Source organism: Peromyscus eremicus, chromosome 17 (genome assembly GCF_949786415.1).
Source record: "Peromyscus eremicus chromosome 17, PerEre_H2_v1, whole genome shotgun sequence".
Classification (NCBI taxonomy): domain Eukaryota; kingdom Metazoa; phylum Chordata; class Mammalia; order Rodentia; family Cricetidae; genus Peromyscus; species Peromyscus eremicus.
In genome coordinates this window covers 57,507,898-57,533,045 of record NC_081433.1, presented here as the reverse complement: position 1 = coordinate 57,533,045, position 25,148 = coordinate 57,507,898, and the positions used below count along the sequence as shown (strand labels likewise).

General features: G+C 40.4%; 1 protein-coding gene across 1 annotated transcript; it reads left to right on the top strand.

Annotated features, from left to right (window-relative positions):
• Positions 1 to 9,248: 9,248 nt before the first annotated feature.
• On the top strand, positions 9,249 to 24,765 carry LOC131894285 (zinc finger protein 431-like). Its single transcript, XM_059244508.1, has 3 exons — positions 9,249 to 9,378; positions 24,372 to 24,498; positions 24,701 to 24,765. The coding sequence occupies exons 1-3, from the start codon at positions 9,376 to 9,378 to the stop codon at positions 24,763 to 24,765; spliced, it is 195 nt and encodes a 64-aa protein (XP_059100491.1). The 5' UTR covers positions 9,249 to 9,375.
• The last annotated feature ends 383 nt before the right edge of the window (positions 24,766 to 25,148 follow it).

The window sequence follows — 25,148 nt, the reverse complement described above, 5'->3', positions numbered from 1 at the left end:
GCTAACTATCTGGAGAGGATGCGGGCTGGAATGCCAAACCTGTCCCCCTCCAGTGGCTTCCAGGACATTGTTTTTCACATGGACTCCTTGTTTTCAAGGATAGAGAATGGTCTGTGATATTAACAACAAACAAGTTTGGCAAGACAAATGGTGGGGAGAAATTGCTGTGAAGATATTCTCTTCTAGGGAAGAATACTCATGGTTCTGAGAAACAGACATTTATCAGACTGTGATTGCTCCAAACCACAGAGGAGGCACACACACACACACACACACACACACACACACACACACACAAACAACAAAAACAAAACAAAACAAAACAAAAACCCTAAAGTGAACCATGACCACATCTAACAGTGACTTTAAAATCTTCAAAAGGATGATGGGACCCCACAAAGATGATTCCACATGGACTATGATAAAGCCATTAAGCCAACTAACACCATGGAAAAATTGACTTTGCACTACAAACTGGTCAGGACAATTTTGAGGTGGCTAGCTGAGATGATCCAGCCTGACAGAGTACTCGAGCAAGGACTTATGACAAGCCCTGAACTTTCCTTTTATGCAGAGACTGGACAAATGATACAGGACTTGACAATTAACCCAAAAATTTTCTTTTCAAGATTCCCTAAAGATATCTTCACCCTTAGGAAGCAAAAAGAAAAAGAAAATAAGATATGAGATAGATCATTGAATCTACTCTGAGAAAAAAGATAAAGAAATAATAGGATAAATAGGTAGATCACTGAATCTACACTGAAGAAAAAGGGGAAGATGTAAAAATGACAAAAGGTAGACTACTGAATGTATTATGAAAAGAAAAAAGATGGAATATGGATATGATAAGATAAAAAGGGAGATTATGGAATCTACTTTTAAAAAGGAAATACTTGTTTTAAATAAGATAAGTATGAAAATTTTTTGGTCTGAGTTTATCAGATGTTACTGGACTGGACATTGTCAATATATATATTGGAGTTTTTTATCTGAATCAGTCAAATGTTAATGGACTAGACATCGTTAATATAATCTTGACTGTGTATATTGTATATACTTACTGGATATAATTTTTCTTGTATTAGTTATAAGCTTTTTTAAATTTTAGACAAAAAGAGAGGAAATGTGGTATTGTATTCCCCCAAATATTGTGCATGCTAATAAACTTAACAACAAACAAGAAGACCTTTAAACAAACTAAAATGACCTGATGATCAAATGCAATGAGTGACCCTGGATTATGTGTAAAGGACACACTGGACATGGTTAGGTGATTATGACAAAGAGGGACTCTAAGTAATTATCAGCATTAAACTTCTCAGCAGTGTTGGGCAATAGATATGTGCGTCACCATTTTTGGAGAATTGTTATAATATTTGCAACATTCAAATACTGAAAGAGATAATGTAGGGCCTCTTCATTTTTTTATTTTATAAACTTTATTTGCTTCAAGAAACATTTTAGTTTATGATTGATGATTCATACACATTGACTTTTTTTTTTTTTTTTTTTGGTTTTCCGAGACAGGGTTTCTCTGTGTAGCTTTGCACCTTTCCTGGGACTCACTTGGTAGCCCAGGCTGGCCTCGAACTCACAGAGATCCGCCTGACTCTGCCTCCCGAGTGCTGGGATTAAAGGCGTGCGCCACCACCGCCCGGCTTCACATTGACTTTTAACTTGATACAGTGCTAGATAAGAAAGTTTCCATAAGGGGTTAGAGTGTAATTGGGGTAAGGTACATACTTAGCTTGTACAAGGCCGCCAGGGCTCTCCCCAAAACAAACATGGTTTGTCTGTTATATGGAATAATGGCCTCTTTAAAATCTGCTTTTTTGTGTGATTTAGGGTCCCACTACACAGCCCTGGTTGGATAAGCAACCAGGCTACTCTTGAACTCAGAGATCTTCCTGCTTCTGCCTCATGGTGCTAGATTAAAAACAAGCATCACCACACTCAGCTTGAAAACATCTTTTAAAATGTTTAATTAACAAATAGAAGACCTATATATTTCTGGAGTACAACATGATTATTTTTCTTTTCTTTTTCTTTTTCCAGACAGGGTTTCTCTGTGTAACAGTCCTGGATGTTTAGGAACTCACTTTGTAGACCAGGCTGGCCTCGAACTCACAGAGATCCACCTGCCTCTGCCTCCCAAGTGCTGGGATTAAAGGCATGTGCCACCACCACTGGACAAACATGATGTTTTGATATATGTATATGCTGTGGATATCGTTCTGTATAAATAAAACACTGATTGGCCAGTGGCCAGGCACGAAGTAGGCGGGACAAGGAGAGAGGAGAATTCTGGGAAGTGGAAGGCTGAGTCAGGGAGACACTACCAGCCGCAGCCATGACAAGAAGCGTGTGAAGATGCCGGTAAGCCACAAGTCACGTGGCAAGGTATAGATTTATAGAAATGGATTAATTTAAGATGTAAGAACTGGATAGCTAGAAGCCTGAGCCATTAGGCCAAACAGTTTAAACAATATAAGTCTCTATGTGTTTACTTGGTTGGGTCAAAGTGGCTGTGGGACTGGTGGGTGAGAGAGATTTGTCCTGACTGTGGACCAAGCAGGACTGGAGAAAACTCCAGCTACATGTATACACTGAAATGATTTAATTAAACTCATTACTACATCCATCACCTCACAGAGTCAACAACTGTGGTGAGAACATTTAAGCTGTCTTGATCTAATCTTTGAAAACTAAATATGTGGAAGCGCATGAAAGGGGAAGTTAGAGTTGCCTATGAAATTAAGGCTGCTAGTTAGACGACCCTTGGAGTGAAGAGATTTTTCCTAGATCCTCTATGTGGGCGAAGTATAATCATTAGGTTGCTTGTAAGAAGGAGACAGAGAGGAAATGTCAAAGTGATATAGTGTGAGAGACTCAGTCAACCATTGTTACCCTTGAAGGAGGAAGGGTTGTGTTAACCAAAGAAAGCAAGAAATTTCTAGAGACTAAGAAAGAGACATGAACGTGGATTTCCTATTAGAGCTTCAGAAAGCTCAGTCAACACTTTGATTTCAGTGGCAGAAAGTGAAACCAATAGGCTTCATCTTGCTCACTTGCATAGTGGTCTTCAGGGTTCAGTATCTCACAGCCCATTGGCCTGGGGACTTAGTTGCTTGCTGGCTCTTGACAAGACACCTCTCTCTTTTCCTTGTCACATATTCCAGGGCAGCTCATAGCATTGTAACTGTCTTTAATCAGAGAGGGTGGAGAGAGAAGCCCGTATGTTCATAGCCTAATCCTGCAATTCTCATCCAGCTTTTGAAAAGCATAGTTGACAAATGTTGTGAAGTATAGGTAAGAGTTCTTCCAATTATTTTTATCTTTTAAAAAAGTCGAATATTGATATCACTTTTAAATTTCATTTTCTGTACAGGGATCACTGCTCCAATCACTCACTATTTGATTCTGTTATCCAATGTTTCTCAGTCATTAAGAACTTCATTCCGTTTTTGTGCCATAGTTATTATTCATTTATTTTTGTTTGAGGCAATGTCTCCTGTATCCAAATGCTTGCCTCACACTGTGTAATTGAGAATTGCTTTGAACACTAATCCTGTCTCTGCCATCCAGTGCTGTGAAGACATGTGTGTCAATCATTCCAGGCTGGGCCCTGACTGGTCAGGAAAAAGAGACAGGGGAATGAGTGTCCTAATGCAGCCCAGGCATTTACTGAGGAGTGGTGATGCAGAAGTCATTGTGTAAGAATGGGAATTCATTGTCCACACATTACAAGCTGATATGGCCACAGTTCAGAAAGGGAGGGACATGAAGGAGCTTGAAAGATTTCCAGTTTTTTTCTACAGTTGGGATTACCAATGTGCAATCATTTAGTCAATTATAGGTTATCAATACATGTCCTGAGTGGCCATTTCTTGGGCTCCACAGACCAGGTTCCAAGGTCAGGAGATTGACTTGTCCCTATTGAAATGATAGGTCTGCCTCCAGGCCAGAGATTTGATTCTCTTGACTAAGGGCCTTTTTTCTCTTAATAGGCCTTCATTACTATTTTTAACTTTTCTCCTTCCTAAGGCCCCCCAGAATCACTTATTATCAGAGATCAGAGCTCCCAAAACACTTTTGGCATCTTTGCCCTCTGGCAAGGATGAAACTGCTAGAGTCACTTCTGGCTTTCAGCCAAGAAAGCAACTGGTTATTTTTCTTTGGGGTTTTTCACCCTAAACTGTAGCTAGAGTTTTCCAGTCCTGCCTGGTCCATGGTCAGGACAAATCTCTCTCACTCGCCAGTCCCACAGCTGCTCAGATCCAACTGAGTAAACACACAGAGACTTATATTGCTTATAAACTGTATGGCCACAGCAGGCTTCTTGTTATCTAGTTTTTATATCTTAAATTAACCCATTTCTATTAATCTATAAGTTGCCACATGGCTTGTGGCTTACTGGTATCTTTTACATGTTCCTTGTCATGGTGGCTGGCTGGCAGCGTCTCTCTGACTCAGCCTTTCACTTCCCAGAATTCTCCTCTCTCCTTGTCCTGCCTATACTGCCTGCCTGGCTACTGGCCAATCAGTGTTTTATTTATTAACCAATCAGAGCAACACATTTAACATACAGAACATCCCACAGCACTAAACTGCCTAGTCCATTTCTACCTCCAATTCTTAATCCTATCTTCCTCTGAAGAGGTTACCTCAACTACCATTATGAGATTGAAGCAATGACTGATCTGCCTCCTTCCAGCTGAATTTGGGGCATTAGGTGGCAGTGTTGAGACACCCTTCCAGAGGGCCTCCCATAAAGTCCAAACTCTCAGATGTACAGGAGATAGGAATTCCTTTACTGGTGTCTGGAAAATGTCAAAGTCCATGAGACATTCTTGATGGCCTCACAATAGCTTCCATCTATTAGATCTTTCCTTTGATCTCTAGGGTTGGTCTCCAGAGTGATGAGTCCACAATCAGCTTTCACACCCTGTTTCATCATCATGGTGCCCTTCCCATGTGGGTCCTACATAAGGAGAGAAGAGGTATTTAGCATCATTTAATTTGGGGGTTAAAACAATCATGGGCCTATCTGCATTGGCTGTTGGCAGGTGCTCAGTGAGACAATGTCTGACATCTCACCTCTAGGCAACATCTTTTTGTGAAGAAGAAAATATTGGTGAGATTGGTTGTCTAAATAACATCTCATGTAGACTTTGTCTAATGTCTGTGGAGTGTAATCCCTTGGGTGGTTACCAATTCTCTTCGTCTTTGGTTAAACTTTCCTCCTGAGTACTGACCATGCAGATAATGAAAATTAATCTTTCTTTCTGTGCTATCAAGACAAGTTGAGCAATTAGTATTGAGGGGTCACTTGGGCTTGAGAGGAACCTTAGACTCTTCTAGCCTTTCTTTTGGTTGTTCTTCAGTGTAAAGATAAGACAAAGGCTTTTCTTTATGTATTGTGGCTTCCTTTGAAGCATTGAGTAAATCTTTTCCACATTGACACCCCCCCACACTTTGTAGACTGGACAGTGTTTCAAATTCATTGAATGGGGTCTCTGTGGCCTCCATGAACAAGACAAGTGATCAATGGCCTTAGTCCTTTTAGTCCCTCTAACCACACTAGAATTGCCTTTTAATAATAATAATAATAATAATAATAATAATAATAATAATAATAATTATTATTATTATTATTAAACACCTAGAAGACGAGCTTTACACCAGTTTGGTACTTTTAACTACTGTATAATATTTCTACAGCCAACTATAACTCAGTAAACTTTTGATTGACATATATTGTGGTGATATTTGTAATCTAAGAAATAAAGCTTGCCTGAAGATTAGAGGACAGAGCCAGCCACAGAGTTAGCCACAGGGGTCAGCCAGTGGTGGCACACACCTTTAATCCTAGCTCTCAGGAGGCAGAGGCAGAGATCTGTCTAGATTTCTTTTTTTTTTAATTAATTTATTTATTTTTTGTTTTGTTTTTTTGAGACAGGGTTTCTCTGTGTAGCTTTGTGCCTTTCCTGGAACTCACTCTGTAGCCCAGGCTGGCCTTGAGCTCAGAGATCCATCTGCCTCTGCCTCCCAAGTGCTGGGATTAAAGGCATGCACCACCACCACCTGGCTCTGTCTGGATTTCTGTGAGTTCAAGGCCACACTGGGCTACACCAGATTAATCCACTCTAAAAAAGAAATAGAGCCAGGCAGTAGTGGCACACACCTTTAATTCCAGCATTTGGGATCACACACCTTTAATCCCAGAACTAGGAAGGTTGAAACAGGACGTGATATGGCTGGGCAGAGAAAGGAACCTAAGGTGTGAGGAGACAGGAAATTTACTCTCTCTTGCAGAAGCTCTGTCAGGCTGAGGAGTTGGTGAGGTAAGAGGTAGTAGCTGTGGCTGGCTTTGCTTCTCTGGTTTTTCAGCTTTCACCCTGATGTCTGGCTCTGGGTTTTTATTATAAGACCATTTAAGATTCATGCAACAATATATTTTAGTCAGTTCTTGAAATAGTTGATATCTGACCTCGCCAACTTTAATACAAGATATGATCTCTAAATCTCATCTGTTATGTACCTTAAATTATTATTCAGATCTTCATAACTTGCCAGAACTTTCCAATCCTTTTTTATTCTGGAGCCACCCAGTCATTATCATTTTCACGTATCTAATTCCTTTACTGAATTCATTTCAGTATTTACATTATTCTAACATTTTTTTAAATGTACAGGTTCCTTTATCTGATACCATGAGACCTAGGAACATCAACAAATAATATTTATGATCTGTTGTGAGAATTTTATCGCTGGTGGATGGGGACAAAGCAATGTCTTGTCTACCCCCATAAGTCCCAACCACAATGTAAAGTACAATTACACCAAAGTCCACCCTGGGGAAACAATGAATTTATTGAGCTTACCTACTGAACATGGCTGAGGAGATACTTACAGGAGTTTGGATACTGTGATGGTTTGTATCAAAATGGCCCTCATTGTCCCCTGGGGAGTGGCACTATTAGTAGGTGTGGCCTTGTTGAGGTAGGAGTGGCCTTGTCGAGGTAGGCGTGGCCTTGTTGAGATAGGTGTAGCCTTGTTGAGGTAGGAGTGGCCTTGTTGAGGTAGGCATGGCCTTGTTGAGGTAGGCGTGGCCTTGTTGAGGTAGGCGTGGCCTTGTTGAGGTAGGAGTGGCCTTGTTGAGGTAAGAGTGGCCTTGTTGAGATAGGCATGGCCTTGTTGAGGTAGGTGTGGCCTTGTTGAGGTAAGAGTGGCCTTGTTGAGGTAAGAGTGGCCTTGTTGAGGTAGGAGTGGCCTTGTTGAGGTAGGAGTGGCCTTGTTGCAGGAAGTTTGTCACAGTCACTATCTGCTGCCTGATGATCTGGATGTAGAACTCTCAGCTCTTTCTCTAGCACCATATTTGCCTGCACAGCACCATGTTTCCCGCCATGATTATCATGGACTAAACGCTCTAAAACTGTAAGCCAGCCCCAATGAAATGTTTTCCTTTGTAAGAGTTGCCATAGTCATGGTGTCTTTCCACAGCAATAGAAAATCTAATTAAGACAGATACCCAAAAGCAGCCACACAGGCATGTCTCCACTTAGTATGTGCAATGGCTCTCCCATAGCTGTATATGTGGAGCTCACCTTCTCTAACTTCTTCCACTGCCCATATACTCTACATTACATTACATTTCTCAGTGTACAAAAGAGGTAAGCCTGATAGCATTGAAGGTAAATTCCTTCTTTTAAAGATGGCTTTCTTATAGGTACATATGCAGAACCCATGTCCTCTGAAGTCTACCAGGCCATGTACTGTAGCTTCTCTGTAAACCACAAGGTCACATGTCATTAGGGCTGATTTGCATACAGTTGCCTGGGAAAGAGGCTGAATACTCATAAGGAGGGGATACCTTCTTCTACGATGGACTATTAACAGTCTGCAAATCTGGGGGTGGTCATCTTTTGTAAGCAGGCACAGCTGATCATAGGTAGAGGCAATTGTTTAATGTAGTGCTGAAAAATAAGAAATAAAAGAAGCCTGAATAGAAACTGTATATAAGATAATGTAAGAAATAATATTTCCTAGTTACAATCTGTCAAACTAAACCTTAGAGAAAACACAAGACAGTATTCATACAATACATGGCATCACTACTACAAGCATGCTTTTGGATTTTAATGTGAGTATGTAGTCAATACCGAGAAACAGCAAATATATAACAAAACATCATAAAATTGATGTTTACAGCATCCAGTACAACACAACTAAGATATCCCTCTTAAAACCATGATGCCCTAGCTTACTATAAAGAGATCTTTATGCAGAGGGTCTCTCTATCTTCTCCATGGGTGAGCATCCCATTAGCTGTTTTTACTATAGACATGAGACTAATAACAATATACATAAAATATGAACAAACATTTACATGCTAATATCCTGTCTCTGACAAACCTGGTTAACATACTACTTATCTTTGGGGTATTTTAGAGGCAGCTCTCCCTTAGCTAAATTCTACTTTGTGTGCCTTACTATCTCCCAAGCATTGGTAAATCCTTAATATCACCAATTCTTCTCTTCTACATCACAGCTTAGTAGTGGAGTGCTACCCAGTACATGAGAGGCCATTTATAACCTCCTCAAAATTACCTGCAAATGATCTTACACCTAAATGTCAGATGCAAAGTACAGAACTTTTAGAAAATATTTGAATAACTAGGCCTCATTGAGTTTGGCAGCCTGCTTAGGCCTTGGGAGCTTTCTCTAAGGCCCTAATGTATAGAGCAAAAACAGGATTCCGTCTCTAAACTCTGGAATTTGCTTGGGAGAGCTGGTTATGATATGGAATCAGGGACTTTGGGAAGGGGTTGCTTCAGATCCTGAGAACCTAACTCTTTACACACATCCGTCTATGGTTATCAGTCCCAGGGCCACTGTGAACTTTGTTCATTATGTTCTTGAGATACATGGTGTTCCTCTTGTGCTATATTGTCTGATTAACCTCCTCTTGAATTTGTACACTTCCTTTTTAAAATTGAACCTATTGGTTTATATTAACAAGAAACTTGCTGTTGTAATTGGCAGAAATCTGCATCCAATCTGGGATAGGTTTGTGCTTCCTGTAGAAGCCAGGGCTGAGAATCACTGTGCAGTGTCCCTTCAGTTCTCCTGGTCCCCAGGAGAAGCACTGCTGTCACTCAGGCCTCACTAGCCAATCAGGGCCTCCGACGGACCCGCCAGCAAGATGGGAGGGTTCTTCCGGGAAAACTGGCTGTTGGCTCAGCCCCTCTGCAGAGTAGGTCGGAAATTGTGCAGCTTGCTAAGGAAGGCGGAAGTTGTACTCTGTGCTACGCCTTTCGCTCCGCTGTAGGAAGCTGTGGGAAGAGCTCTGGGGAGTCCGGCAGCTGCACCATGGTGAGTGAGGGGTTGCTGTCTCCAGATGGGGAGGTGTGGCCGGCCATTGGTGAGCAAGGGGCCGCTGTCCCCAGCATGGGAGGAGCGATCGCTTGAGCCGAGGGAGCTGATGTGGTGGGTCCTTCCTGGGGCTGTGTGGGAGCCAGCGGGCAGATGCAGAGTTCAGCGTGTTCCTGACCGGTCGGTCCTGCGCGATCGGTCTTGCGTGGTCTTGCATGGTTCTTGCAACTCTCTGGGCCGGGTAGGCAGCCTCTGAATAACTTCACTACTCAGGCTGAGTTTGCGCAAAGCATTGGGAGCAGGACTGTGCTTAGAAATATCCTGGTTGTTGACGTCACTGTAAAGCTGGACCCGGTAGTGCTCGTATTGTCTCTGTGGAAGACAGATCTGCCAAACTCTGAGAGCCCTGGTCTCTCTAGTATCTTCCAGAAGTTCTGCATTTTTAACGTTGAACATTTAGGTTTAGGATCCGTCTGGAGTTAATTTTGTGGACCTTGTAAACAGTATCTCCTGTGTAGAGTAGCACTCTACTGCCAAACTGTGATGTAGAAGACTAGAATTGATGATAATAGAATTGATGGTATAAGGATTTACCAATGTAATTAGGAGACATTAAGTCACACAAAGTAGAATTTAGCTAAGGGAGGGCTGCTTCTCAAATTCCCCAAAGATAAGTAGTATGCAAACCATGCGTGTTAGAGATCAGTATGATAAAATGTAAATGTTTGTTCACCAGGATTATCCAGTGCTTAAACTGCAATTCCCACGACCTAGACAACCCTAATTTACAACCAGCCAAAAGGCCCATCCCCCCATTAAAGAACAGGCCTCTAGCATGCAGCTCATGGGGCCATTATAGGGTCACAACCAACATTAAGTCCTGGTGTGCCATGAAGGTATATTACTTCTAGAACAGCTCTATCTTCAGCCTTTTTGAAAAGAGGCTTTTAGTCAAGGCATCCTATGTTGATTGAGGTGGACTTGAACCATTCCTGTAGCCCCACAGGGCATTGCCCTTGCTGTCCTCCTGACTAACCACCTTGAATCCTTGGATTACAGGTCTGTAGCCCCACAGAGTTCTAAAATGACCACTTTGAGTCACATAGTGGATTGTCCATTGCAGTAACACGAAAAAGATTTGTTTGGGCATGGCTTCTCCCTTCAGACCAGAAGAGGAGGAACAGTGTACTGTGTGTACTGCAGGGGAAACAGACTAGACAATAGCCAGATCACAGACTGAAGTTTAAGGCAGTGAGCTGCAGGGGTCTCCATCATAAAGAATGACCTTCTGGGGCATGGTGAGTGACTTTTTTTTTTTTTTTGTGAGTGACTTTTTGTACAGTTTCTCTCAATGAATTAATTCCTGCCATGTGAATGAACACAGACAGCAATGGTGGGTGTACAATTTAGGGAGGGTAGCTACTGAGTATTCAGTTTCCAGTTAGGGAACTCTCCTATGCAGGTATGTGCAATCCTGATTGACACAGTTGAGTCAGCTCAGAGGTTTGAGACGCAGGCATTGGCTGTCAATCTTTGTCAGCTTACAGCACTCAGCAGCTAACATTTTATATGGGACAAAGTCATACAATGTCTTATTAATGGCATTCTCTCTACCAGGGAAGTACCTACTCAAAGTCAGGATAGTCTAATGTTCTTCCAGTTTTTATAATTTTTAAAAGTCAGGCTGGGTGGTGGTGGCGGCACGCCTTTAATGCCAGCACTTGAGAGGCAGGCAGATCTCTGTGAGTTCAAGGCCAGCCTGGGCTACAGAGTGATTTCCAGGAAAGGTGCAAAGTTACACAGAGAAACCCTGTCTCGAAAAACCAAAAAAAAAAAAAGGGTCAGGTATTGATATCATTTTCTTTTTTCTTTTTTGATTTTTTTGAGACAGATTTTTTTTGAGACAGAGTTTCTCTGTGTAACAATCTTTTTTTTTTTTTTTTTTTTTTTTTTGGTTTTTCAAGACAGGGTTTCTCTGTGTAGCTTTGTGCCTCTCCTGGAACTCACTTGGTAGCCCAGGCTGGCCTCAAACTCACAGAGATCTGCCTGGCTCTGCCTCCTGAGTGCTGGGATTAAAGGCGGGCACCACCACCGCCCGGCGTTCTGTGTAACAATCTTAGCTGTCCTGGAAATCGCTTTGTAGACCAGGCTGGCCTGGAATTAACAGAGATCTGCCTGCTTCTGCCTCCCAAGTGCTGGGATTAAAGGTGTGGGTCACCACCGCCCAGCCAATTTCATTTTCTTTAAATGAATTACTGGTCTAATCTCTACTTGTTTCTATTTTTCTATGTTTCTCGATCATTATGAATTTCATTCTATTTTTCTAAAGTTCTCTTTATTCATATATATATATATATATCAGTTTAGAGCAGCGGTCCTCAACCTGTGGGGTCGAGGCTACTTTTGGGGGCGTCAAACACATCTTGGTTGCCCAAGACCACCAGAAAACACAGATATTTATATTACAATTCATAACAGTAGCAAAATTATAATTATGAAGTAGCAGTGAAAATAATTTTATAGTTGGGTCTTGATCACAACATGAAGAACTGTATTAAAGAGTCACAGCATTAGGAAGGTTGAGAACCACTGGTTTAAATCAATGTCTCCTGTAGCTCAGGCTTGTCTCACATTATGTAACTGAGAATTGCTTTGAACATTTAATCCTGCCTCTGCTGCCCAGGGCTGGGAAGACAGTCCTATAACTCCTTCCAAGCTGGGCTATGACTGGTCTGTGAGATGGAAAAATAGACCAGCTAATGAGTGTCCTCCAACCTTTCTGGCTTTTATTGGAAACTTACAGTTGAAGTGGGACCTGTGTAAGAATTGCATTCACAGACCAACCGTAAAGCAGGTGTAGTCACAGCACAGAAAGGGATGGGCAAGAAGGGTGAAAGCTTTCCTCTTGTGATAGTAGTTGACATTAGCAGTGAGTAGTGAGGTAATCAATTTTAGATGATTGATAAATGTCCTGACTGGCCATTTCTCTTGTCCACAGACCAGTCAATCAAAAATCTGGATACAGAACTGAAGTTCTTGTGAAACAAAATTACAGTAGTTACTCTAGTTCAAGCAAATAGAAGATCTGGGTAAAATGGTGTGGCCCTGCCTAACATGACTGTATTTTCCAGTTTAAGATGTACAGTCCAAGAGAAATGGCATGAGTAATACTTTTTGTGCTTTTATATAAGTCCCTAGTCTCTGGAGCACATGGCCATAAAGCCTGTTTCAACTTTTTATCATTTTTTTTTTGGTGTAATTTTTTTTTTTTTTTTTTTTTTTTTTTTTTGGAGACAGGCTTTCTCTGTGTAGATTTGGTGCCTGTCATGGATCTTGCTCTGTAGACCAGGCTGGCCTCAAACTCACAGAGATCCACCAGGCTTTGCCTCCCGAGTGCTGAGATTAAAAAGGCATGCGCCACCACCACCAGGCTTCAACTTTTTATCATTTTTTTGGTATAATTATAATTACATCATTTCCACCATATCTTTTCTGCCTCCAAGCCCTCCCATAGACTTTTCATTGTTTTTCAATCCATGGCCTCTTTTTGCTTTAACAACAGTTACTGTTTGAATGTGACCTATGTTTGATTGTAGGACTTCCCAGGTATGAAGCAATGAGTTGGCTGCACTGGACATTGAGTGTGTAATGGAGTGTGCACACAAAGGACCCTGTACCTTGGAAGAGGAATAGAAAGTGTTCTGGGAGAATGGACAATTCTGCTAAACTACAAATTTCCCAGACTAGGGCCCTGTCTTCTGGGATGGAAGGGTAGAGCTGAGAAGGCCTGTGATGTCAGAGTCATTTGATTTCTGCTCACCCCGTGGGGGAGCTGCTACTGTCCTGAGGCCCAACTGGGTGGCCCCAGCTATTGAGGAACTCTGAGAAGGCTTAGCAATCGGGAGCTCTAGTGATAGGTAGCATGCAGATTCTTTCCATGATTCTCTCCGTTTCTGCTCTAGGGAAATATGAGGGAGACCACAAACCATGCTATGGTGAGTGTGGGGGCCACTGACTCCACACCAGGAATAGCAAGCAGGTTGACTGAACTATCCAAGTTCAAGCTTCTTGGAGTAGAATGAATTGTGAGCCACACTGTGATTCTGTTTGTCCATGTGGTAGCCTGGACAGTGGCCCTTAGCCTCTGAGCCTCCCTAAATGTGGATTCCCTTGGGGTAGGGGAGGCTCTACAGCCCTAGCCATGGGAACTGGTGATATTTGTAATAGCACTGTCCAGTGTTCACACACAAGTATTACTGTTAATGTGCAGTGGGAAGACAGATTGGAAAACTGAAGGTCTAGTTTCTAGGAGTTCTGAATATTGCGTTCCACATTCAGTTTTGTGTGAAAAATTTTATGAATAAATTGATAGAAGGCAGGTGGATAACATTTACTGATTTTCATATGTTGAACTATCTCTGCATCCTTGGGGTGAAGCCTACTTATCACTGTGGATGATTTTTTTGATGTGTTCTTGTATTCTGTTTCCATTATTTTACTGAATATTTTTGCATCAATGTTCATGAGGGAAACTCTTTGAGTTTTTATTTGATTTGGGTATCTGGGTAATTGTACCTTCATAAAATGAATTGGGTAATGTTCCTTCTGTTTCTAGTTTGTGGAATAATATGAGGATTACTGGCATGTATGATTTAATTGAGAAAAGAGTGAAAATAAGCCGGGCGGTGGTGGTGCACGCCTTTAATCCCAGCACTGGGAGGCAGAGGCAGGCGGATCTTTGTGAGTTCGAGGCTAGCCTGGTCTATGGAGGGAGATCCAGGACAGGTGCAAAGCTACACAGAGAAACCCTGTCTCAAAAAAACAAAAAACAAAACAAAAAATAAAACAAAACAAAAAGAGTGAAAATAAACTTTTATTTTCATTAATTCTTCTTTGAAAGTCTAGTAGAATTCTGTGCTAAAACCTTCTGGTCCTCAGCTTTTATGGTTGGGAGACATGTGACTTCTATTCCATTAGGGGCTATAGGTCAGTTTAAATTGTTTATCTGATCTTGATTGAACTTTAGTTAATGGTACCTATCACAAAATTATTCATTTCTTGTATATTTTCCAATTTGGTAGACTACAGGTTTTTAAGTATGCCCTTATGATTATTTGGATTTCCTTGGTGCCTGTTGTTGTATTCATTGTTCATTTCTAATATTATTAATTTGGATATTTTCTCTCTGTCTCTTAGTTTGGATAAGGGTTTGTCTATCTTGTTGATTTTTCTCAAAGAACCAACTCTGAGTTACACTGATTCATTGCAGTGTTCTCTTTGTTTCTATTTTATTGACTTTAACCCTCGATTGGATAGTTTCTTGCTGTCTACTCCTTTCTGTTAAGCTTACTTTGTAGTGTGAAATTTAGTATAGCTACTGTACCTGGTGGAAACTCCATAGTAATGGCTCACTTAGGCTTGCAGTAATGTTTTGTAAATAATCAGAAACTGTTATCCAAGATTTATTGAGTTGTTTTTCCTGTAGGAGCTTTAAAGCCTTTGCATGACTTCATTCACAAGACATTTCTGGCAAACCAAGAAGTCTTATAATGGCTGAGAATTGCTTGGGTAATGTATTCAGACAACTCTTAGATTAGATCAAAGATTCTGATTTGTGAAGACTGACTTGCTAAAAAATACCCTTTGTATCAATAAAAATCAATAAAAATGCTTCTGCAAGGCTGCTTTGGGTTCAGTCCACTGAGTCTGACCTCCCTGTTCCTTTAAGGCTTCATTACATCCTCTCTCTTTCTTCAGTTGTCCTGTATGAAATGTTTATCAATATTACTTCTTTTTGTTGCAGAGCTTTCAGGTGTGCTGTTAAGTTGCTAGTATGAGATTTCTACCATTTTCTTTAATGTAGGCAATTAGTGATATGAACTTTCCTCTTAGCACCACTTTCATTGTGTCCCCAAAATTTGGGTATGTTGTGTATTCACTACCATTGAATCCTAGAAAGTCTTTAATTTCTTTATTACTGTTGACTCTGTAGTCATTCAGTAGAGAGTTGTTTAGTTTCCAAGAGTTTGTAAGCTTTCTGTTGTTTCTGCTGTTGTTTATGTCTAGTTTTAATCCATGGTGTTCTGATAGGAATGCAATTGATTATTTCAGTTTTTTTTCTTATCTGTTGAGACTTGTATTGTGTGTGAGTTTGTCATCAATTTTGGGGAAAGTTTTTTGAGGTGCTAAGAAGAATATACATTTTTTTTTATATTTGAGTGGAATGTTCTGTAAATATCATTTCGTTTCATTTGGTTTCTAATGTCAGTTAGCTCCAACATTTCTCTGTTTTTTTGTCTGAAGGACCTGTCTATTGTTGAGAGTGGATATTGAAGTCTCTCACTATTAGTGTGTGAGGGTCAGTGTGTGATTTAAGCTGCAAAAGTGTTTCTTTTACAAAGGTGGTGGGTGACCTTGTGTTTGTGGCATAGATGTTAAGATTTGAAATGTCATCTTGGTTGATTTTCCCATTAATGAACATGCAGTGCCCTTTCCCATCTCTTTTGATTAATTTTTGTTTGAATTCTATTTTGTTAGATATTAAAATGACTGTACTTGCATGCTTCTTGGGTCCTTTTGCTTGGAATATCTTTTTCCAGCCCTTTACCTTATGGTAATGTCTATCCTTGATGTTGAAGTGTGTTTTTATATACAGTAGAAAGATGGACCCTGTTTTTGCATTCATTTTGTTAATCTGCATCTTTTTTTGGGAATTGAGGCCATTGCTATTGAAAGATATCAATAAACAATGATTGTTAAATTCCTGTGTTGTTGTTAGTGTGTATGTATGTGACTGTTTGTGTTTGTGTGTGCTTCCCTTCTTTTCATTTTGCTGATATGAGATTATTTCCTGTGTTTTCATGTGTGTGGTTAACCTTCTTGGGTTGGATTTTTCCTTCTAGCACCTTCAGTAGGACTGCATTGTAGACAGATATTATTTAAATTTGACTTTATCATGGAATATCTTATTTTCTTCATTAATGGTGAATGAAAATTTTCTGGATATAGTAATCTGGGCTAGGATCTGTGGTTTCTTAGAGTCTTCAGGACTTGTATCCAACACCCTTCTGGCTTTTAGAGTCTCCATTGAGAAGTCAGGTGTAATTCTCATAGGTCTGCCTTTGTATGTTACTTGACCTTTTCCCTTTGCAGCTTTTAATCTTTCTTTGTTCTCTGTGTTAAGTGTTTTGGTTATTATGTGGCAAGAGGACTTTATTTTCTGGTACAATCTATTTGGTGTTTTGTATGCTTCTGGTACCTTGATAGGTACCTCCTTTAGGTTAGGAAAATTTTCTTCTATGATTTTGTTGAAAATATTTTCTGGACCTTTGAGTTTGTATTCTTCCCCTGGTAGTCTTTTTATAGTTTGCCATATTTCTTGGACATTTTGTGTATGATAATTTTTAGATTTACTGTTTTCTTTGACTGACGTATCAATTTCTTCTCTTGTATCTTCAATGCTTGAGATTCTCTCTTCTATCTCTGTGTTCTGTTGGTGATGCTCGCCTCTGCAGTTCCTCTTTGCAGTCCTAAATTTTTCATTTCCAAGACTCTTTCAGTTTGTGTTTTCTTTATTGCTTCTATTTCTATTTTCAGGTCTTTTACACTTTTATTTGTTTCTTTCAATTGTGTGTTTTCTTGGCTTTATTTAAGGTATTTACTGGTTTCCTCCAGTTGGTTGTGTTTTCCTGGCTTTCTTAGGGATTTGTTGATTTCCTCTAATTGCTTGTGTTTTCCTTAAGGCATTTATTTCCACTTCAATCACCATATAGTTGGCTTTAAGGTCTTTTTTTTTTTTAATTTAATTTTGGAGCTGAGGACTGAACCCAGGGCCTTGCACTTGCTAGGAGTGCTACCACTGAGCTAAATCCCCAACCCTAAGGTCTTTTTCTTGTGCCTCAGCTATGTTGTAATATTCAAGACCTGCTGTGGTAGGATAGTAGGGCTCATTGGTGACATAATGCCCTGACTGTTATTGATTATGTTCATAAGCTGACATCTAGGCATCTAGGTTTGGGTTGATTATAAGTCTAGGTGCTGAATTCTGGGTTTGTCTTGGTTGGGTTGGAGTTTTGTTCCTAGACTTTTGCTTTCTCTCTGGATTTTCAGAGGGTATTTGTGCTGAGTGTTGTCTTTTTTACTGGCCTGCTTGGCTGGTGTGTTCATGGGGAAATGCTTGCTGCTGTTGGAGGCTGGGGGAAGAGCATTTTAGGGATCCACAGGAGGTGTGGAGGGGGAAAGGGAAGCTACCTTTAATGTTATATTACTGTGCTAGGGGCAACTGTGAAAATTGTGTCTGGGGTAACAGTGTGGTAGATCTTCAGACAACCTACCTGGTCTTCTGGCAGGTATGGCATATTGCTGATCAAGGGGTGGCTGCCTGAGTTGGGTACTGGGACACAGAAATGAGGCAAATGGGGATGGTCTGAGGGATCCACAGATGGTGTGGACAAAGTGAGAGGAAGGTACCCCTGGTATTCTGTTCCAGTGCTGAGGGCAACTGTGAGAATTGGGTCTATGGTAACAAACAGTGGTGTAGGTCTTTAGACAGCCTACCTAGTCTTCTGGCAGGCATGGCCTGTGGTTGAGCAGAGGGTGTCTGCCCAAGCTGGGAGCTGGAACACAGAGATGGGGCAGGAAGGGAAGGGCAGGTAGGGATGGTCTATGGGATCTATAGGATGCATGGACAGGGGGTAGGGGAAACCTCAGCTGGTATTGTGTTGTGATGCTAGTGGCAACCTGAATATTGGGTCTCTGGTAATGAAGAGTGGTAAATGCCCATGGACTGCCTACTTGGTCCCATACCCAACATCTTAATACTGAGGCATCAGATTCGTAGGGCTTGTTTACATACTTCTTTATTTGGGTTTTTGTTTTTGTTAAAACTGTGAAAGACTTTCAGTTTATTGGATAAAAAGTACTATATGGGCTGGGCAGGTTAATTAGCAAGTATTATTCTTGGGGTTGACCTGAGTTGATATCAGTTCAGATACCAACACCCAAGTTGGGAGGCTCATAACCACTTGTTACTCCAGATCCAGGGTATCTTACACCCTCTTCTGGTGTGGCACCTGTACACACATGGAAGACATGCTTTTTTCACATCCAAACATACACATAAAGATGATGATAGACTTGTTTTCAAAAGTGCTTATGACAGTTAGAGCCAAACAAGTTGCTTTAGGTGTATATAACAAATCATACATTGTTTCTGTAAAAATCTGTTGTCTTGCATTTGGTTTTTAAAAGTTTACATTTCCTCATTCTGGTACAGCCTTACATTCAGTCTTCAAAGATAGGAAACAAAATAGTTCCCAAATGACCGTAACAGACACCCTGGTTTTATCATAAGGGAATGAGATACTTTTAGTAGTCAAAACTATTTTCTCCAATGTTGAAACATCAGAAGGCTTCATGTGAATCTCTCCAGTTTTGGTGGGACAGCCCTCCTGAGTGCACAGGGTGAGTGCTGGCCAGTGATTTTTTTGATTTTGATTTTGGTTAGAATCTTGTATTTCTTGTTTAAGAGACCATGTTAAACTTGTAGGTCTGTCTTTGTTTCTTCTTTTATCAGTGGTGGCATCTATATTGTGTAAGTTTATTAATTATAGTCTAATTATATTGTTATTTTTCTGGAAAATATTTGATGGACCTTCACCAATTTTTGTATTCAGAAAATTTATTATATTATGGTATGAGTTCCTTGAGTTTTTGTTGGTTTGGGGACTTTCTATAGAGAAACAGTTTTAGTTTTTTCTTCTTGATGCTGTAGGCTCTTCTCTCCTCATTTCTTGGCACATATATTTTTCCAGGTGTTGCAATCATCAAAGTTTGGGTTTTTGCTACTTTAAATAATGATATGGTTAACATATTGATTTTGAGTTTTTAAAACTGTCTCATATATTATTGTTATGTGTCCTAATTAGGTTCAGTTGTCAACATTTCAGGTTCTGTAGTGATCTGAGTGAGCCTCACTTGAGGGTGTGCCCCCATCAAAATGATCGGTTGCTATGTCTGTGAGAGATTGTGTTGATTGATGATTGATATGGGAAAGCTCTTCCACTGAGGTAGCAATATCACTAAGCAAGTGGGCCTGTGCTGGATAAGAGAGCTAGCTGAGGATGGGACACTGACCAAGGCAGGGAGAAAGCCAGGAAACAATATTTGCCAGTGGTTTTCCCCTTCACCTTCTAGCTAGATTTTCTATTCTAATCTCCCACAATGGAGTATGATGTGGCAGAATCAGCCAAATTAACCTGTTCATTATGTGAGATACTTTTGGTTAGAGGATTTAATCACAAAAACAGAGAAGCAAGTTAGAAAAAAAGATAGCACAACAAAAGTGGTTATGTTGAGCAGAACCTGGAATGTTGTCTTTTGGAGGAATGTGGAGATACCAGTACTTTAGATGGCAAAATCCATAGAAAGTTGTGCATAGAATTTAATTGACTGTTCTTGTAGGACCAGGGAGATGGGAATGTTGAGAGTAATGCACACAGAGGAGCTCAGGGTCACACCGTTTTAGTGGGAAATAGAGTCCATAAAAAATTAAACTAGGGATCATTCTGTGATAATTTGGCCTCAGATCTTTCTTACTCTGTTCATGCCATGTGAAACTGAGTAAGACAGAATTAAAAAATAATAATGGGCTGATTTCTTAGATGGAATATTGAGTCTGTTGGATGGTTATTAATGGTGACTCATTCAGGACTACAGTGCAAAAAAGGAGCAAGTGGGGCAGAAATAAATGAATAATCTGTGGATTGTAGAGAAAAGTAGCTCTAGGTAGTTTCAGATGGCAGTCACACGCTGAAACAGAGGCAGGAAGGCCCTTGCTCTACAGTGGAAGCCTAGCAATGTACCCTAAAGGTAACAATCCATCATGCTAAGCCTTCAGTTAATGGATAGAGTAGGCAAAGTGATTTCTAGTCCCAGGAAGCAACTTCATACAGAACCTGTTGCAACTGTGGTCTAAGTATAGTAGGGTCCATCCTAATTTAGAAGCCAAACTTGGCAGGATCTCCCATGTTGTGCTTGTTGTAGAAGCAAGAAAGACAAAAAAAAAAAAGTTAAGGTCATGGATTCTCATTCAGTAGTTTCAGTTCAGCACTGTTGCAGGCATGTATGTTTGGCAAAGCCAGAGTCCCAATGAATAGACTGTTAGAGTTCATTGTATGAAGATAGGAGGATGAAGACCACAAGATGTTGAGATTCCTAAGCTATGAGACATCTGCCACAGAGAGCTGCATCTAGGGAGTGGAAGTAGCCAAAGAGAGAGATGTATGAAAGATTGCAGAGATAGGGCCAACTAAGCCCTTTGTTACTGAAGCCCTCTGTTTCTCACACGAATGTACAGGATTTGGTATTTGCCCTGATGGGTTTCAGTCTTGCCTTTGCCCAATCTTCCCTCACTATGCCCCCATTCCTATATTTTGGAATGGGAATGGGTATTTTGTATGTTGGAAAGATGTAACTTGTTTTCTGATTTTACAAGATGTCACAGTCAAGAGATTGCATTGAGTGTCAGAAGAGACTTTGGGCATTGGAATAAATAGTGTAGGGACTGTTGAAGATTATGAGAATCATTGAAGTTAGACTAAATGCATTTTCATCATGGGATGACCACAAGTCTGGTCAGAATGATGACCTTAAGCTTGGGGAGATGACCATAAGTCTGACCTGGGTCAGAATGTAGTTGATTGACTGAAAAACCTCCCAGTAGGGATGATGGATGTATTTGAACACTTGTCTCCTCGTGGTGACTTTCTTTGGGATTACTTATGGAAACTTTTGTAGGAGGAGACTTTCTGGATGAAATTCCTCATTTGGGATGGGATTTGAGTGTCTATAACTTCAACCCATTTCCTGTTCTTTGTGTCTCCTATGTTGTGGTTGAAACTGATCAGCCAACTTCCTTCTTATTTTGTCGTGTCTTTACCCTCATTTTATTTATTTATTTTTATTTTTTATTTTTTTAAGAAATAATTTTTTGTATTTTGTCAGATCATAGTACAATAAAACTAGAAGTCACAAATTTTAAGATACAGCTAAAGCAGTTCTTTTTCTTTCATTTTTATTTATTTTTCTATTATCAGCTTGATACAGTACAAATTCTTTTTTTTTTTCCTTCGAGACAGGTTTCTCTGTGTAGCTTTGCGCCTTTCCTGCATCTTGCTCTGTAGACCAGGCTGGCCTTGAACTCACAGAGATCTGCCTGGCTCTGCATCCCCAGTGCTGGGATTAAAGGTGTGTGCCACCGCCACCTGGTCAAATTCTTATCCTAATAGTGAAATGTTTCACTGAGGCTTGCCCAGTGATTGAGTAAAACCAAAACTTATTATAAGCAACAGTCATCCTACGGACCCCCCTGCTCTGTAGCCTCCTTGGTTCTGTGGGTTGCAGTCTGATTGTTCCTTGCTTTATATCTAGTATCCACTTATGAGTGAGTACATACCATGTTTGTCCTTTTGGGTTTGGGCTACATCACTCAGGATGGTATTTTCTAGCTCTATCCATTTGCCTGCAAATTTCATGCTGTCATTGTTTTTCTCTGCTGAATAGTACTCCATTGTGTATATGTACCACATTTTCTTAATCCATTCTTCAGTTGAAGGGCATCTAGGGTTGTTTCCAGGTTCTGACTATTATGAATAGTGCTGCTATGAACATAATTGAGCATGTATCTTTGTGGTATGATTGAGCATTCCTTGGCTATATGCCCAAGAGTGGTGTGGCTGGGTCTATTTTATACCACTATTTTAGACTCTATCCCTAAATCACAAAGGATACATTAGAAGCAATTGCTATTCAGTGCTAAACCATTTTGCTGCCCTGATGTTTTTATATGTTTGTTTGTTTGTTTGTGAAGACAAGGTTTCCTTTTTTTTTTTGTTTTTTGTTTTTTTGTTGTTGTTTTCAAGGCAGAATTTCTCTGTGTAACTTTGGAGCCTGTCCTGGAACTCCTTCTGTAGACCAGGCTGACCTCGAGCTCACAGAAATCCTCCTGCCTCTGCCTCCTAAGTCCTGGGATTAAAGGCGTGTGCCACCACTGCCTGGCTGAAGACAAGGTTTCTCAGTGTAGCCCTGGTTGTCCTGAATGTAGGTCATACTTGCCTCCAACTTGGGGATCCACCTTACTCTGGCTTCCAAGTGCTGGGATTTAAAGTGGGCTAACACTCCTGGCTCTTTTTTGTTTTCATATTATTTGCTGATGGGCCTGAAATGATAGTTTTTGTACATGTCAAGCATATTCTGCTGTGGTGATCTTTATCTACATCTTGAATTTTGAAATTTGGCAGAGGGCATCATTCTGTTTCCCAAGATAGCATGTATTCATTGACATCAATACTGCCTGAGTCTTTTGAGTTATTGGATTGCAAACTCAGCCATTTGAATTTCTTTATGAAGTGCCAGTCCTGCTGTTGTAGCAGTAGCAGCCAATGCAACAATTCCCATAAGTATAGCAATGACCAGTCTGATCATTCGACGAGTTCTTCTTAATATTCTTTCAGCAAGCTTCTGCACTAGGATCATCACAGGTGAGCCTTGCCATGGCCTTGACAACTTCACTGGTGTTCAGGCTGCTGGCCTTGCTCTAAGAATGTATAAACTTCAGAAGTTACATTTAAAGACATGCTAGAATTAACACAAGTATGGATAGTATAGCATTCACTAGTGATGCTATAATTATTAGGGTGCCATTGTATGGGCCCCTTCAGCAGTAAATAAGGTAGTGGTACACATGCTATAAAGAGCTGACTTTGAGAGAGACACCAGGGGGCCATCCAAGGAGCAACATGTAATGGGACTCAGAGCTAGCCATGCTGGAGGCCTCACGGCTTCCTGACAGGACCTAAGGTTGAGGACCAAGCCTTCAACACAAAGGCATCTGAGGAGCTTAGAAACTATGGCAGAACCCCTGGCTGCTGGGAACTCCAGGCAAATATAGGCTGGCACCTGAATGTTCCAGCAAGAACATCTGAGGGCATTGTGTTTCCCCAAAGTGCTTTCCCTTTTGGGGGGACTACATCAGTCAGAGGGCAGGGGACTATCCTGCTTACTGGTAATTCTAGCACCAAGCAAAGGGTCTGGGATATATTCAGGGGTCACTGTATGATCATGGTATGAATAAAGAATAAACTGAGCTGTGCGATGGTGGCGCATGCCTTTAATCCCAGCACTGGAGGCAGAGGCAGGTGGATCTCTGTGAGTTGGAGACCAGCCTGGGCTACAGAGTGAATTCCAGGACAGGCTCCAAAAGCTACGCAGAGAAACCCTGTCTTGAAAAACCAAAAAAAAAAAAAAAAAAAAAAAAAAAGAGCTGACTTTGATTTAATCCAAAAGACAAAGTACACTTATCATCCTTATTGTTTTTTTTTTTTTTTTTTTTTTTTTGGTTTTTCAAGACAGGGTTTCTCTGTGTAGCTTTGCGCCTTTTCCTGGATCTCACTCTGTAGACCAGGCTGGCCTCGAACTCACAAAGATCCACCTGCCTCTGCCTCCCCAGTGCTGGGATTAAAGGCATGCACCACCACCGCCCGGCATCATCCTTATTGTTTTAACTTTTCTTTCCATGCTTTAAGAGGGTGGAAGGCACTTGCTAATTTCCATAAATTAATCTGAACTTAGTTGTCAAATTGCAGAGAGAACTTGACATTCCAACTCCATGCTATTGGAGAGGTTCATTAACAATAGAAAGAATTTCTACAGTTCCATTTGAGCTATAACTGAGTGAGAATATTTTCCTTGAGGGAGGCCATAAGGGCTCCAATCTATAGTGTCTCCTTGGGAGATATTACTTAGCCCTTGAGGGTTCTCACTCTTACATTAGTTTCCTTCTAAAGTGACTTGGTGATTACAGTCAAAATTTTGTGTTAGGGAATGAATAAGTATGGGAAGCACCCGAATTACATGAATATATTGTCAAAGAAGTATGCATTTACAATGCTGTTCGTATCATGCTTTCTGTTATACACATGTATGGGATATTTTAGAATGCAGTGACCTATGATGATGTGCATGTCGACTTCACTCAAGAAGAGTGGGCTTTGCTGGATCCCTCCCAAAAGAATCTCTACAAAGATGTGATGCTAGAGACCTATAGGAACCTCACTATTATAGGTAAGACTGAATCTTACTTCACTTTTTAAAATAAGGGGGCAACTGCTTCTTTGTTATTAATACTCTTTTGTAATTTTGATTGAGAAAGAGGAAGAATGAGGTAAATAAATCAGGCAGAGTTCTAAGGTTCACTGAAGACAATAACTTAAATTATACATAATTTCCAATAATATATCATACATTTTCTGGTCCTATATTTTAGGCTACAGTTGGGAAGACAATAATATTGAAGAACATTGTCAAAGTTCTAGAAGACATGGAAGGTAATTTTGATGTGCAAGTGGATACAAATTGTGGCTCTTAAGAAATTTTAATGGGAGCTGGAAGTTTTAAGGCAAAGTAATAGTGGAAATAAGCACAACCTTAAAGTGTAGTGGTGATTATTAAATTCTCACAAAACCATGTACCTCAATGTCAGGGAGCTGATTTGTGTTTGCAAGGCATTCTTATATGAAAGAAGACAAGAAAACAAATGCCTCAACAGATATCACCTTTTGAATCATAGCCCCTTGACAGCTGTGCTGTAAAGTGTCAATCCATTTAATTTCATACCATTCAGATATTCCAAAAGTTACACATGGTGAACAGGTGATAAGTATATGTCCAAAATCTTCTAATAAGCAAGCAGTCCATGGTAAAGCTAGTGTTAC